Source organism: Hypanus sabinus, unplaced genomic scaffold (genome assembly GCF_030144855.1).
Source record: "Hypanus sabinus isolate sHypSab1 unplaced genomic scaffold, sHypSab1.hap1 scaffold_457, whole genome shotgun sequence".
Lineage (NCBI taxonomy): Eukaryota > Metazoa > Chordata > Chondrichthyes > Myliobatiformes > Dasyatidae > Hypanus > Hypanus sabinus.
In genome coordinates, this window is record NW_026781330.1 from 89693 (window position 1) to 106227 (window position 16535).

Below are 16535 nucleotides of genomic sequence, written 5' to 3' on the forward strand. Positions count from 1 at the left end.
AGATTTCTCACGTTGGCCGGGCCGGAGGGTTACATTGAGCCTGTCTCCATGTATCACCACGGGGAACGTGAAAAGATTGGACACAGATGAAATCACCTAGTGTTTGATCACAGGAATGTGTGCTGGGAAGGTGGGGAGGGAGAATCACTCTTTGACTGACCCCGGGAGTGTGTGATGGGATGGTGTGGAGGGAGATTCACTCTGGGTCTGAGCCCGTTAGTGTATGTTGGGACGGTGTGGAAGGAGATTCCCTCAGTGTCTGACCCAGGGAGTGTAAGATGGGTCGGTATGGAGGGTGATTCACTCTCTGTCTGACCCCGGGAGGGTGTGACGGGATGGTGTGTTAGGAGATTCACTCTGTGTCTGACCCCGGGAGTTTGTGATGGGACGGTGTGGAGGAACATTCACTCAGTATCTGACCCAGGGAGAGTGTGATGGGACGGTATGGAGGGAGATTCACTCAGTGTCTGACCCCGGGAGTGTGTGATGGGACGGTGTGGAGGGAGATTCACTCTGTGTCTAACCCCGGGAGTGTGTGTTGGGACGGTGTGGAGGGAGTTTCACTCTGTGTCTGACCCACGGTGTGTGTGATGGGACGTTGTGGAGGGAGATTCACTCTATGTCTGACCCAAGGAGTGTGTGATGGGACGGTGTGGAGGGAGATTCTCTCTGTGTCTGACCCCGGGAGTGTGTGATGGGAAGATGTCGAGGGATCTTCTCTCTGTGCTTCACGCCCGTATTCCATCCTCCATCCGTCTCGTACTCGGGACCTCAGTGACACGCGTCTAATATTCTAGCCGATTTTAACTGTCTGCGGGGTATAGAAGGGGGACGGTTAGCCAGGAAGGGGGTTAATTTGTGACGAGATCCTGGGCACCCAGACTCTGCCAGTCTGACCTCCCTCAGCCTGGAGCTGAGACGCTACTGTGTCAGTGTGAGGAGCTCCGACCCACTGTTGCAGTGCACAGGGTGCGGGGGGCAGCAGAAACCTCAAACAAACTCAAGTCAGACACCAAGTCAGGAAGTTACAGCGGTTTATTGATTTCATCATGATAAATGCAAATTAAACAGTATGCGAGCTGCTGACTTGCGGGAATAAATAAGCTGTTGTAGCTATGTACTACGTACAGAGTTAGAGACAACGACACGCTGTCGATAAATCTGTTCCAGACTAGTTTATTCAAACTTCGCAGCGCTGGAATTTCATCCCGAGTGCCCGCACTCTCCGGGCGGAAATGCCGTCAGAAGAGCTCAGGAGCGCTGGCTATTTGTGAGCAGGTGCACCTGCGCAGAAAGTGGGTCGCCACACTGTTCCCGACTCGCTCACAGACACTCGCAATTAACTGACCGGCGACACCGGGTGACCGGTAGATTAATCAGTCCCGTCTATCACCGTCACTCTGCATCGGGGAACCGATGATTATAAAATCACACTTCAGGGCCGTGTCCGGGGTCGCTGCGGATCCAAAGCCATTGCTGAGGTATTTGTCAATTTAACATCATTATATCAGCCAGACAGCCGAATGCCCCGTCCTCAGCAGAGGGGGCAAAAGGATTCTCTCCCGGGACACCAGTGTCCCAGACTGAGCCCCGGGCCCCCGGGCTCCTCCCGTCCGGGTAATTCCCCGGGGTGGCACGCGGGAGAGTCTCGGACCCGCACATCCGGCAGAAGCACGTCACTGCGGGAGCGCTTCCGATTTCACCGAGCTCGAGACCGGAGCCAGTTCCGTTAAGACAGTTGGGAATCAGCCCCGGCTCGCGGCCATTAAAGTTAAGGGCGGGAGTTAAAGGAGAGGGGTGGGGAGAGTTAAAGTGGAGAGGCAGGGGGCAGTTAAAGGGGAGGGCGAGTTAATGGGCAGGGGGGAATCGGCTCCATCCCGCGGGCGGGGATGTTCACACATTCAGATGTTCACAGGATCACTGTCAGTCCGAGTCTGACTCCCCGCAGAGGCTCCAGTTCCTGCAGAGATCTCAGTTCCTTCCTCCCGGTCTCACTGAACCGATTGACCCCATTCAGATGTTCACACGGCCACTTCCAGTCCGGGTCTGACTCCCCGCAGAGGCTCCAGTTCCTTTTCCCCGGTCTCACTGAACCGATTCCCCACCAGCCTGAAACAGATTGGAGAATAAAGATGAAATGAACAGATCACACAACAGTGTCAGTAACAGGGGACCGGGGTTAATGTTTCAACAACACTCACAGACAAATATCACCAGAAAACCCGCGGATCCGCTGATATTTTATCACTTTGAACATCAACACAAACACTTACCAGATCAGCTTCAGACTCTGGAGTGTCAGTATGAGGCGGCGGAGAGCGGGGACAGATCGGTCTGTCAGAGAGTTTTCTCTCAGGTCCAGCCACGTCAGTGATGGTTTTGTACTGAGAACGGAGATGAGATCCTCGGCCCCAGAATCTGTGAGACCGACTCTCCACAGCCTGGAGATGAGAGAGAGTGAGGGTGAAGGACACAGAGAGACAGGAGACGGTACAAATCCCCAGTTTTTATCAGTAACACTATTACTGATCACATTAATGTTCAGTTCCAGACACCCAGTGACTGTAAGCACAGGTCTGGTACGTACAACAGTTTCTGTATTTTACACTCCGGGTTCCTCAGAGCCGCAGACACCAGTTTCACTCCTGAATCTCTCAGTTTATTATTACTCAGGTCCAGCTCTGTCAGTGACGGGTTTGTACTGAGAGCGGAGGTGAGATCCTCGGCCCCAGAATCTGTGAGACCGACATTCCTCATCCTGGAGATGAGAGAGAGTGAGGGTGAAGGACACAGAGAGACAGGAGACGGTACAAATCCTCAGTGTTTATCAGTAACACTATTACTGATCACATTAATGTTCAGTGTCAGACACCCAGTGACTGTAAACACAATCTCCCACAGTCTGGTACTTACCACAGTTTCTCTATTTTACACTCCGGGTTCCTCAGAGCCGCAGAGACCAGTTTCACTCTTGAATCTCCCAGTTCATCAAGACTTAGGTACAGCTCCGTCAGTGATCGATTTGTACTGAGACTGGAAACGAAATCCTCGGCCCCAGAATCTGTGAGACCGACATTGTTCGGCCTGGAAATGAGAGAGAGTTAGGGTGAAGGACACAGAGAGACAGGAGACGGTACAGATCCCCAGTGTTTATCAGTAACACAATTACTGATCACATTAATGTTCAGTGTCAGACACCCAGTGACTGTAGACACAATCTCCCACAGTCTGGTACTTACCACAGTTTCTGTGTTTTACACACCGGGTTCCCAAGAGCCAAAAACACCAGTTTCACTCCTGAATATCCCATTTTATCATAATTCAGGTCCAGCTCCGTCAGTGATGGTTTTGTACTGAGAGCGGAGACGAGATACTCGGCACCAGAGTCTGTGAGACCGACATTGTTCAGCCTGGAGATGAGAGAGAGTGAGGGTGAAGGACACAGAGAGACAGGAGACGGTACAGATCCCCAGTGTTTATCAGTAACACTATTACTGATCACATTAATGTTCAGTGTCAGACACCCAGTGACTGTAAACACAACCTCCCACAGTCTGGTACTTACCACAGTTTCTGTATTTTACACTCCGGGTTGCTCAGAGCCGCAGACAACTGTTTCACTCCTGAATCTCCCAGGTCATTCTCCCCGAGTCTAAACACAAACAGAACAAAGTGATTCAAACCGTGGGTCTGAGGGTAATTCTCTCACGCGGATATTTCAGGAAACATTAAACCCTTCCGTAAATCACTGATCGAAGTTCCCATCACTGTCAATGTCCCTCACTGCCCAGTTCCACGGTATTCACCCAATGTCAGTCATTTAGTCTGTTGCTGTGACCCTGTGAACTCCACATATTCTGTCTCATTCTCCGTTGGCTGGAAAAGTGTTACTGACAACAGAGTGTCAGAAGGGGCAGGGTTGAAGTTGATGTGGACCCACAGTGAGGAAGTTTTGTGAATCAGGAAATGGCGATGGGAGATGGAGGAAGAGACCCCACCTGAGGGAACGGATGGAAAGACACAAGAGGAAAGAGATGGGGGAAAGAGTTCCCACAGGAGGAAGGGGGATGGGGAACAGAGATCCCACAGGAGGAAGTGAGATGGGGAAGAAAGATCCCACAGGAGGACGGGGAATGGGGAACAGAGATACCACATGAGGAAGAGGGATGGGGAACAGCGATCCCACAGGAGGACGGGGAATGGGGAACAGAGATCACACAGGAGAAGGTGGGGTGGGGAAGAGAGATCCCACAGGAGGAAGGGGGATGGGGGAGAGTTCCCACAGGAGGAAGTGGGATGGGGAACAGAGATACCACAGGAGGAAGGGGGATGGGGTAGAGTTCCCGCAGAAGGAAGTGGGATGGGGAAGAGAGATCCCACAGGAGGAAGGGGAATGGGGAAGAGAGTTCCCACAGGAGGAAGGGGGATTGGGAAGAGAGTTCACACAGGAAGAAGGGGGATGGGAAGAGTGATCCCACAGGGTGAAAGAGATGGGGTAGAGAGATCCCACAAGTGTAAGGGGATGGAGAAGAGAGATCCCACAGAAGTAAGGAGATGGGGAAGAGATCGCACAGGAGGAAGAGGATAGGGAAGAGAGATCCCACAGGAGGAAGAGGGCTGGGGAACAGAGATTCCACAGGAGGAGGTGGGGTGGGGAACAGAGATCCCACAGGAGGACGGGGAATGGGGAACAGAGATCACACAGGAGGAAGGGGGATGGGGAAGAGAGATCCCACAGGAGGACGGGGGATGGGGAACAGAGATACCACAGGAGGAAGGGGGATGGGGTAGAGTTCCCACAGAAGGAAGTGGGATGGGGAAGAGAGATCCCACAGGAGGAAGGGGGATGGGGAACAGAGATACCACATGAGGACGGGGAATGGGGAACAGAGATACCACAGGAGGAAGGGGGATGGGGTAGAGTTCCCACAGAAGGAAGTGGGATGGGGAAGAGAGATCCCACAGGAGGAAGGGGGATTGGGAAGAGAGTTCACACAGGAAGAAGGGGGATGGGAAGAGTGATCCCACAGGGTGAAAGAGATGGGGTAGAGAGATCCCACGTGTAAGGGGATGGAGAAGAGAGATCCCACAGAAGTAAGGAGATGGGGAAGAGAGATCTCACTGGGGGAAGGGGGATGGGGAAGAGAGATCTCACTGGGGGATGGGGAAGAGAGATCTCACTAGGGGATGGGGAAGCGAGATCCCACAGGAGGATAGGGGATGGGGAAGAGTGATCCCACAGGAGGAAGGGGGATGGGAAATAGATTACACAGGAGGAAGAGGGTGGGGAAAAGAGATTCCACAGGAGGAAGGGGACTGTGAAGACAGATCACACAGGAGCAAGGGGAATGGGAAGACAGATCACACAGCAGAAAGTGGGATGGGGAAAAATCCCACAGGAAGAAGGGGGATGGGGAAGTTGTCCCATATGTGGAAAGCGATCGGGAAGAGAGATCACATAGTAGGAAGGAGAATGGGGAAGGGAGATCCCAAAGGAGCAAGTGAATGAAGATCCCTCAGGAGGAAGGGGGCTGGAGAAGAGAGATCCCACAGGAGGAAGGGGGATGGGGGAGAGATATCCAACAGGAGGAAGGGGGATGGGGAACAGAGATACCACCGGAGGAAGGGGGATGTGGAAGTGAGATCCCACAGCAGGAAGAGGATGGGCAGAAGATATCCCACAGGAGGAAGAGGGGCGGGGAAGAGAGGTCCCAGAGCAGGAAGTGTATATAGAAGAGAGATCCCGCAGTAGGAAGCTGAATCATGCAGAGATATCCAACTGGAGGAAGGAGATCGGGAAAACAGATTTACAGGGGGAAGGGGATGGGAAAGAGAGATCCCCAGGGAGGAAGGGCGATAGGGAAGTGCGATCCAACAGGAGGAAGGGGGATGGGGAAGAGAGATCCCACAGGAGGAACTCAGATGGGGAAGAGAGATCCCACAGGAGGAAGGGGGATGGGGAACAGAGATACCACAGGAGGAAGGGGGATGTGGAAGTGAGTTCCCACAGGAGGAAGGGGAATGGGGAAGAGCGATCCCACAGGAGTAAGGGGGATTGGGAAGAGAGTTCACACAGGAAGATGGGGGATGGGAAGAGTGATCCCACAGGGTGAAAGAGATGGGGAAGAGAGATCCCACAGGAGGAAGGGGGTTGGGGAACAGAGATACCACAGGAGGAAGGGGGATGTGGAAGTGAGATCCCACAGCAGGAAGAGGATGGGCTGGAGATATCCCACTGGAGGAAGAGGGATGGGGAAGAGAGGTCCCAGAGCAGGAAGTGTATATAGAAGAGAGATCCCGCAGTAGGAAGCTGAATCATGAAGAGATATCCAACGGGAGGAAGGAGATTGGGAAATAGATTTACAGGGAGAAGGGGATGGGAAAGAGAGATCCCCCAGGAGGAAGTGTATAGGGAAGTGCGATCCAACAGGAGAAAGGGGGATGGGGAAGGGAGATCCCTCAGGAGGAATGGGGATGGGGAAGAGATAACCCATTCGGAAGCGGAATCAGCAAGAGAGATCCCACAGGAGAAGGGGAAGGCGATAAGAGATCCCACAGGAGCTAGTTGGGAAGAGAGATCACATAGGAGGAAGGGGGATGGGAAAGTGAGTTACCACAGGAGGAAGAGGGACGCGGCAGAGAGATCCCTCTGGAGAAAGGGGGATGGGGAATAAATTTCCGGCAGGAGGAAGTGGATGGGGAAGAGAGATCTCACAGTAGGAAGCAGAATCAGGAAGAGAGATCCAACAGGAGCAAGGGGATGGGGAAGAGAGATCCCACCGAGTTAAGGAGATGAGGAAGAGATCGCACAGCAGGAAGAGGATGGGGAGAGAGATCTCTCTGGGGGATGGGGAAGAGAGATCCCACAGGAGGATGGGGAATGGGGAAGGAAGATCCCACAGGAGGAAGGTGGATGGGGAAGAGAGATCCCACAGGAGGAAGGGGGATTGGGAAGAGAGTTCTCACTGGAAGAAGGGGGATGGGAAGAGAGATCCCACAGGGTGAAAGAGATGGGGTAGAGAGATCCCACAAGTGTAAGGGGATGGAGAAGAGAGATCCCACAGAAGTAAGGAGATGGGGAAGAGATCGCACAGGAGGATAGGGGATGGGAAAATAGATTTCACAGGAGGAAGGGTAGGTGGGGAAAAGAGATTCCACAGGAGGAAGGGGACTGGGAAGACAGATCACACAGGAGGAAGGGCACTGGGAAGACAGATCACACAGCAGAAAGTGGGATGGGGAAAAATCCCACAGGAGGAAGGGGGATGGGGAAGTTTTCCCATATGTGGAAAACGATCGGGAGGAGAGATCCCACAGGAGCAAGTGAATGAAGATCCCTCAGGAGGAAGGGGGCTGGAGAAGAGAGATCCCACAGGAGGAAGGGGGATGGGGGAGAGATATCCCACAGGAGGAAGGGGGATGGGGAACAGAGATACCACAGGAGGAAGGGGGATGTGGAAGTGAGATCCCTCAGCAGGAAGGGGGATGGGGAAGAGAGATCCCACAGGAGGAAGGGGGATGGGGAAGAGAGATCCCACAGAAGGAAGGGGGATGGAGAACAGAGATACCACAGGAGGAAGGGGGATGTGGAAGTGAGATCCCACAGCAGGAAGAGGATGTGCAGGAGATATCCCACAGGAGGAAGAGGGATGGGGAATAGAGGTCCCAGAGCAGGAAGTGTATATGGAAGAGAGATCCCGCAGTAGGAAGCTGAATCATGAAGAGATATCCAACGGGAGGAAGGAGATCGGGAAAATAGATTTACAGGGAGAAGGGGATGGGAAAGAGAGATCCCCCAGGAGGAAGGGTATAGGGAAGTGCGATCCAACAGGAGAAAGGGGGATGGGGAAGAGAGATCCCACAGGAGGAAGGGGGATGGGGAAAAGTGATCACACAGGAGGAAATGGAATGTGGAAAAGTGATCCTACAGGGTGAAAGAGATGGGGAAGGGAGATCCCACTAGAGGAAGGGGGATGGGGAAGAGATAACCCAGTCGGAAGCGTAATCAGCAAGAGAGATCCCACAGGAGAAGGCGAAGGCGATGAGAGATCCCACAGGAGCAAGTTGGGAAGAGAGATCACATCGGAGGAAGGGGGATGGGAAAGTGAGTTACCACAGGAGGAAGAGGGATGCGGCAGAAAGATCCCTCAGGATAAAGGGGGATGGGGAATAAATTTCCGGCAGGAGGAATTGGATGGGGAAGAGAGATCCCACAGTAGGAAGTAGAATCAGGAAGAGAGATCCAACAGGAGCAAGGGGGATGGGGAAGAGAGATCCCGCAGAGTTAAGGAGATGGGGAAGAGATCGCACAGCAGGAAGAGGATGGGCAGAGAGATCTCTCTGGGGGATGGGGAAGAGAGATCCCACAGGAGGATGGGGAATGGGGAAGGGAGATCCCACAGGTGGAAGGGGAATAGGGAAGAGCGATCCCACTGGAGGTAGGGGGATTGGGAAGAGAGTTCACACAGGAAGAAGGGGGATGGGAAGAGTGATCCCACAGGGTGAAAGAGATGGGGTCGAGAGATCCCACAAGTGTAAGGGGATGGAGAAGAGAGATCCCACAGAAGTAAGGAGATGGGGAAGAGATCGCACAGGAGGAAGAGGATAGGGAAGAGAGATCCCACAGGAGGAAGGGGGATGGGGAAGCGAGATCCCACAGGAGGAAGGGGGATGGGAAAATAGATTACACAGGAGGAAGGGGGGTGGGGAAAAGAGATTCCACAGGAGGAAGGGGACTGGGAAGACAGAACACACAGGAGGAAGGGCACTGGGAAGACAGATCACACAGCAGAAAGTGGGATGGGGAAAAATCCCACAGGAGGAAGGGGGATGGGGAAAAATCCCACAGGAGGAAGGGGGATGAGGAAGTTGTCCCATATGTGGAAAGCGATCGGGAAGAGAGATCACAAAGAAGGAAGGAGAATGGGGAAGAGAGATCCCACAGGAGCAAGTGAATGAAGATCCCTCAGGAGGAAGGGGGCTGGAGAAGAGAGATCCCACAGGAGGAAGGGGGATGGGGGATAAATATCCCACAGGAGGAAGGGGGATGGGGAAGAGAGATCCCAGAGGAGGAAGGGGGATGGGGAACAGAGATACCACAGGAGGAAGGGGGATGTGGAACTGAGATCCCACAGCAGGAAGAGGATGGGTAGGAGATATCCCACAGGAGGAAGAGGGATGGAGAAGAGTGGTCCCAGAGCAGGATGTGTATATAGAAGAGAGATCCCACAGTAGGAAGCAGAATCAGGAAGAGAGATCCAACAGGAGGTAGGTGGATCGGAAGTAGAGATACCACAGGGGGATGGGAGTTGGGGAAGAGAGATCCGACAGGAGGAAGGGGGATGTGGAAGTGAGATCCCACAGGAGGAAGGGGGCTGGGAAGACAGGAGGAAGGGGACTGGGTAGACAGATCACACAGCAGAAAGTGGGATGGGGAAAAATCCCACAGGAGGAAGGGGGATGTGGAAAAATCCCACAGGAGGAAGGGGGATGGGGAAGTTGTCCCATATGTGGAAAGCGATCGGGACAAGAGATCCCATAGAAGGAAGGAGAATGGGGAAGAGAGATCCCACAGGAGCAAGTGAATGAAGATCCCTCAGGAGGAAGGGGGCTGGAGAAGAGAGATCCCACAGGAGGAAGGGGGATGGTGAAGAGAGATCCCAGAGGAGGAAGTGGGATGGGGAACAGAGATACCACAGGAGGAAGGGGGATGTGGAAGTGAGATCCCACAGCAGGAAGAGGATGGGGAAGAGAGGTCCCAGAGCAGGAAGTGTATATAGAAGAGAGATCCCGCAGTAGGAAGCTGAACAATGAAGAGATTTCCAACGGGATGAAGGAGATCGGGAAAATAGATTTACAGAGGGAAGGGGATGGGAAAGAGAGTTCCCCCAGGAGGAAGGGGGATAGGGAAGTGCGATCCAACAGGAGGAAGGGGGATGGGGAAGAGAGATCCCACAGGAGGAAGGGGGATGGGGAAGAGAGATCCCACAGGAGGAAGGGGGATGGGAAAATAGATTACACAGGAGGAAGGGGGGTGTGGGGAAAAGAGATTCCACAGGAGGAAGGGGACTGGGAAGACAGACGAAACAGGAGGAAGGGGATTGGGAAGACAGATCACACAGCAGAAAGTGGGATGGGGAAAAATCCCATAGGAGGAAGGGGGATGGGGAAGTTGTCCCATATGTGGAAAGCGATCGGGAAGAGAGATCACATAGAAGGAAGGAGAATGGGGAAGAGAGATCCCACAGGAGCAAGTGAATGAAAATCCCTCAGGAGGAAGGGGTCTGGAGAAGAGAGATCCCACAGGAGGAAGGGGATGGGGGAGAGATATCCCACAGGAGGAAGGGGGATGGGGAACAGAGATACCACAGGAGGAAGGGGAATGTGGAAGTGAGATTCCACAGCAGGAAGGGGGATGGGGAAGAGAGATCCCGCAGGAGGAAGGGGGATGGGGAAGAGAGATCCCACAGGAGGTTGGGGGATGGGGAACAGAGTTACCACAGGAGGAAGGGGGATGTGGAAGTGAGATCCCACAGCAGGAAGGGGGATGGGGAAGAGAGATCCCACAGGAGGAAGGGGGAAGGGGAAGAGAGATCACTCAGGAGGAAGGGGCTGGGAAGTGAGATCCCACAGCAGGACGAGGATGGGAAGGAGATATCCCACAGGAGGAAGAGGGATGGGGAAGAGAGGTCCCTGAGCAGTAAGGGGAATGGGGAAGAGAGTTCCCACAGGAGGAAGGGGGATTGGGAAGAGAGTTCACACTGGAAGAAGGGGGATGGGAGCAGAGATCCCACAGGGTGAAAGAGATGGAGAAGAGAGATCCCACAGAAGTAAGGAGATGGGGAAGAGATCGCACAGGAGGAAGAGGATAGGGAAGAGAGATCCCACAGGAGGAAGTGGGCTGGGGAGAGTGATCTCACTGGGGGATGGGTAAGCGAGATCCCACAGGAGGAAGGGGGATGGGGAGGAGAGATCCCACAGGAGGAAGGGGGATGGGAAAAGAGATTCCACAGGAGGAAGGGGACTGGGAAGACAGATCACACAGGAGGAAGGGGACTGGGAAGACAGATCACACAGGAGGAAGGGGACTGGGAAGACAGATCACACAGGAGGAAGGGGACTGGGAAGACAGATCACACAGCAGAAAGTGGAATGGGGAAAAATCACACAGGAGGAAGGGGGATGGGGAAGTTGTCCCATATGTGGAAAGCGATCGGGAAGAGAGATCACATAGAAGGAAGGAGAATGGGGAAGAGAGATCCCACAGGAGCAAGTGAATGAAGATCCCTAAGGAGGAAGGGGGCTGGAGAAGAGAGATCCCAAAGGAGGAAGGGGGATGGAGGATAAATATCCCACAGGAGGAAGGGGGATGGGGAACAGAGATACCACAGGAGGAAGGGGGATGTGGAAGTGAGATCCCTCAGCAGGAAGGGGGATGGGGAAGGGAGATCCCACTGGAGGAAGGGGGATGGGGAACAGAGATACCACAGGAGGAAGGTGGATGTGGAAGTGAGATCCCGCAGCAGGAAGATGATGGGCAGGTGATATCCCACAGGAGGAAGAGGGATGGGGAAGAGAGGTCCCAGAGCAGGAAGAGCTGAATCATGAAGAGATATCCAACGGGAGGAAGGAGATCGGGAAAATAGGTTTACAGGGGGAAGGGTATGGGAAAGAGAGATCCCCCGGAGGCAGGGTATAGGGAAGTGCGATCCAACAGGAGAAAGGGGGATGCGGAAGAGAGATCCCACAGGAGGAAGGGGGTTGGGGAAAAGTGATCACACAGGAGGAAAGGGAATGCGGAAAATTGATCCTACAGGGTGAAAGAGATGGGGAAGTGAGATCCCACAGGAGGAATGGGGATGGGGAAGAGAGATCCCACAGGAGGAAGGGGGATGGGAAAGAGAGATCCCACTGGAGGAAGGGGGATGGGGAACAAAGATACCACAGGAGAAAGGTGGATGGGGAAGAGAGTTCCCAGAGGAGGAACCGGGATTGGGAAGAGAGTCCACACAGGAAGAAGGGGGATGGGAAGAGTGATCGCACAGGGTGAAAGAGATGGCGTAGAGAGATCCTACAAGTGTAAAGGGATGGAGAAAAGAGATCCCACAGAAGTAAGGAGATCGGGAAGAGATCGCACAGGAGGAAGAGGATAGGGACGAGAGATCCGACAGGAGGATGGGGGCTGGGGAAGCGAGATCGCACTGGGGGATGGGGAAGCGAGATCCCACAGGAGGATAGGGGATGGGGAAGAGAGATCCCACAGGAGGAAGGGGGATGGGAAAATAGATTACACAGGTGGAAGGGGGGTGTGGGGAAAAGATATTCCACAGGAGGAAGGGCACTGGGAAGACAGACGAAACAGGAGGAAGGGGACTGGGAAGACAGATCACACAGCAGAAAGTGGGATGGGGAAAAATCCCATAGGAGGAAGGGGGATGGGGAAGTTGTCCCATATGTGGAAAGCGATCGGGAAGAGAGATCACATAGAAGGAAGGAGAATGGGGAAGAGAGATCCCACAGGAGCAAGTGAATGAAGATCCCTCAGGAGGAAGGGGGCTGGAGAAGAGAGATCCCACAGGAGGAAGGGGGATGGGGGAGAGATATCCCACAGGAGGAAGAGGGATGGGGAACAGAGATACCACCGGAGGAAGGGGGATGTGGAAGTGAGATTCCACAGCAGGAAGGGGGATGGGGAAGAGAGATCCCGCAGGAGGAAGGGGGATGGGGAAGAGAGATCCCACAGGAGGTTGGGGGATGTGGAACAGAGATACCACAGGAGGAAGGGGGATGTGGAAGTGAGATCCCACAGCAGGAAGGGGGATGGGGAAGAGAGATCCCACAGGAGGAAGGGGCATGGGGAAGAGAGATCCCACAGGAGGAAGGGGAATGGGGAACAGAGATACCACAGGAGGAAGGGGGATGTGGAAGTGAGTTCCCACAGCAGGAAGAGGATGGGCAGGAGATATCCCACAGGAGGAAGAGGGATGGGGAAGAGAGGTCCCTGAGCAGGAAGGGGAATGGGGAAGAGAGTTCCCACAGGAGGAAGGGGGATTGGGAAGAGAGTTCACACTGGAAGAAGGGGGATGGGAGGAGAGATCCCACAGGGTGAAAGAGATGGGGTAGAGAGATCCCACAAGTGTAAGAGGATGGAGAAGAGAGATCCCACAGAAGTAAGGAGATGGGGAAGAGATCGCACAGGAGGAAGAGGATAGGGAAGAGAGATCCCACAGGAGGAAGTGGGCTGGGGAAGAGAGATCTCACTGGGGGATGGGTAAGCGAGATCCCACAGGAGGAAGGGGGATGGGGAAGAGAGATCCCACAGGAGGAAGGGGGATGGGAAAAGAGATTCCACAGGAGGAGGGGGACTGGGAAGACAGATCACACAGGAGGAAGGGGACTGGGAAGACAGATCATACAGGAGGAAGGGGAATGGGGAAGTGAGTTCCCACAGGAGGAAGGGGGATTGGGAAGAGTGTTCACACAGGAAGAAGGGGGATGGGAAGAGTGATCCCACAGGGTGAAAGAGATGGGGTCGAGAGATCCCACAAGTGTAAGGGGATGGAGAAGAGAGATCCCACAGAAGTAAGGAGATGGGGAAGAGATCGCACAGGAGGAAGAGGATAGGGAAGAGAGATCCCACAGGAGGAAGGGGGATGGGAAAGAGAGATCCCACTGGAGGAAGGTGGATGGGGAACAGAGATACCACAGGAGGAAGGTGGATGTGGAAGTGAGATCCCGCAGCAGGAAGAGGATGGTCAGGAGATATCAAACAGGAGGAAGAGGGATGGGGAAGAGAGGTCCCAGAGCAGGAAGAGCTGAATCATGAAGAGATATCCAACGGGAGGAAGGAGATCGGGAAAATAGGTTTACAGGGGGAAGGGTATGGGAAAGAGAGATCCCCCAGGAGGAAGGGTATAGGGAAGTGCGATCCAACAGGAGAAAGGGGGATGCGGAAGAGAGATCCCACAGGAGGAAGGGGAATGGGGAAAAGTGATCACACAGGAGGAAAGGGAATGTGGAAAAGTGATCCTACAGGGTGAAAGAGATGGGGAAGTGAGATCCCACAGGAGGAATGGGGATGGGGAAGAGATAACCCAGTCGGAAGCGGAATCAGCAAGAGAGATCCCACAGGAGAAGGGGAAGGCGATGAGAGATCCCACAGGAGCTAGTTGGGAAGAGAGATTACATTGGAGGAAGGGGGATGGGAAAGTGAGTTACCACAGGAGGAAGAGGGATGCGGCAGAGAGATCCCTCAGGAGAAAGGCGGATGGGGAATAAATTTCCGGCAGGTGGAAGTGGAAGGGGAAGAGAGATCCCACAGTAGAAAGCAGAATAAGGAAGAGAGATCCAACAGGAGCAAGGGGGATGGGGAAGAGAGATCCCACAGAGTTAAGGAGATGGGGAAGAGATCGCACAGCAGGAAGAGGATGGGGAGAGAGATCTCTCTGGGGGAGGGGGAAGAGAGATCCCACAGGAGGATGGGGAATGGGGAAGGAAGATCCCACAGGAGGAAGGGGGATGGTGAAGAGAGATCCCAGAGGTGGAAGGGGGATGGGGAACAGAGATACCACAGGAGGAAGGGGGATGTGGAAGTGAGATCCCACAGCAGGAAGAGGATGGGCAGGCGATATCCCACAGGAGGAAGGGGGATGGGGAAGAGAGATCCCACAGAAGGAAGGGGGATGTGGAAAAGTGATCACACAAGAGGAAAGGAAATGTGGAAAAGTGATCCTACAGGGTGAAAGAGATGGGGAAGGGAAATCCCACAGGAGGAATGGGGATGGGGAAGAGAGATCCCACAGTAGAAAGCAGAATAAGGAAGAGAGATCCAACAGGAGCAAGGGGGATGGGGAAGAGAGATCCCACAGAGTTAAGGAGATGGGGAAGAGATCGCACAGCAGGAAGAGGATGGGGAGAGAGATCTCTCTGGGGGAGGGGGAAGAGAGATCCCACAGGAGGATGGGGAATGGGGAAGGAAGATCCCACAGGAGGAAGGGGGATGGTGAAGAGAGATCCCAGAGGTGGAAGGGGGATGGGGAACAGAGATACCACAGGAGGAAGGGGGATGTGGAAGTGAGATCCCACAGCAGGAAGAGGATGGGCAGGCGATATCCCACAGGAGGAAGGGGGATGGGGAAGAGAGATCCCACAGGAGGAAGGGGGATGTGGAAAAGTGATCACACAAGAGGAAAGGAAATGTGGAAAAGTGATCCTACAGGGTGAAAGAGATGGGGAAGGGAAATCCCACAGGAGGAATGGGGATGGGGAAGAGATAACCCAGTCGGAAGCGGAATCAGCAAGAGAGATCCCACAGAGATAAGGAGATGGGGAAGAGATCGCACAGCAGGAAGAGGATGGGGAAGAGAGATCTCTCTGTGGGATGGGGAAGAGAGATCCCACAGGAAGATGGGGGATGGGGAAGAGAGTTCACACAGGAAGAAGGGGGCTGGGGAAGAGAGATCTCACTCGGGGCTGGAGAAGAGAGATCCCACAGGAGGAAAGGGAATGGTGAAGAGAGATCCCAGAGGAGGAAGGGGGATGGGGAACAGAGATACCACAGGAGGAAGGGGGATGTGGAAGTGAGATCCCACAGCAGGAAGAGGATGGGCAGGCGATATCCCACAGGAGGAAGAGGGATGGGGAAGAGAGGTCCCAGAGAAGGAAGTGTATATAGAAGAGAGATCCCGCAGTAGGAAGCTGAACAATGAAGAGATATCCAACGGGAGGAAGGAGATTGGGAAAATAGATTTACAGGGGGAAGGGGATGGGAAAGAGAGTTCCCCCAGGAGGAAGAGAGATAGGGAAGTGCGATCCAACAGGAGGAAGGAGGATGGGGAAGAGAGATCCCACAGGAGGAAGGGGGATGGGGAAAAGTGATCACACAGGAGGAAAGGGAATGTGGAAAAGTGATCCTACAGGGTGAAAGAGATGGGGAAGGGAGATCCCACAGGAGGAATGGGGATGGGGAAGAGATAACCCAGTCGGAAGCGGAATCAGCCAGAGAGATCCCACAGGAGAAGGGGAATGCGATGAGAGATCCCACAGGAGCAAGTTGGGAAGAGAGATCACATAGGAGGAAGGGGGATGGGAAAGTGAGTTACCACAGGAGGAAGAGGGATGCGGCAGAGAGATCCCTCAGGAGAAAGGGGGATGGGGAATAAATTTCCGGCAGGAGGAAGTGGATGTGGAAGAGCGATCCCACAGTAGGAAGCAGAATCAGGAAGAGAGATCCTACAGGAGCAAGGGGGATGGGGAGGAGATATCCCACAGAGATAAGGAGATGGGGAAGAGATCGCACAGCAGGAAGAGGATGGGGAAGAGAGATCTCTCTGTGGGATGGGGAAAAGAAATTCCACCGGAGGAATGGGGAACAGAGTTACCACAGGAGGAAGGGGATGAAGAAGAGAGATCCCTCAGGAGGAAGGGGCTGGGAAGTGAGATCCCACAGCAGGAAGAGGATGGGAAGGAGATATCCCACAGAAGGAAGAGTATTGGGGAAGAGATGTCCCAGAGCAGGAAGTGGATATGGAAGAGGG

General features: G+C 53.9%; 1 protein-coding gene across 3 annotated transcripts in view; it reads right to left on the reverse strand.

Moving 5' to 3' along the window:
• Window positions 1-1017: 1017 nt before the first annotated feature.
• Window positions 1018-16535, reverse strand: part of LOC132389000 (NACHT, LRR and PYD domains-containing protein 12-like) — a 41215-nt gene continuing 25697 nt past the window's right edge. For all 3 annotated transcript variants that reach the window (XM_059961415.1, XM_059961416.1, XM_059961414.1), the window contains 6 exons: window positions 3566-3652; window positions 3240-3410; window positions 2914-3084; window positions 2588-2758; window positions 2274-2441; window positions 1018-2109 (listed from right to left, as the gene is read on the reverse strand). In XM_059961415.1, coding sequence (XP_059817398.1) covers window positions 2022-2109; window positions 2274-2441; window positions 2588-2758; window positions 2914-3084; window positions 3240-3410; window positions 3566-3652 — 856 coding nt within the window. In that variant the 3' untranslated portion in view covers window positions 1018-2021. The remainder of the gene's footprint in view (window positions 2110-2273; window positions 2442-2587; window positions 2759-2913; window positions 3085-3239; window positions 3411-3565; window positions 3653-16535) is intronic.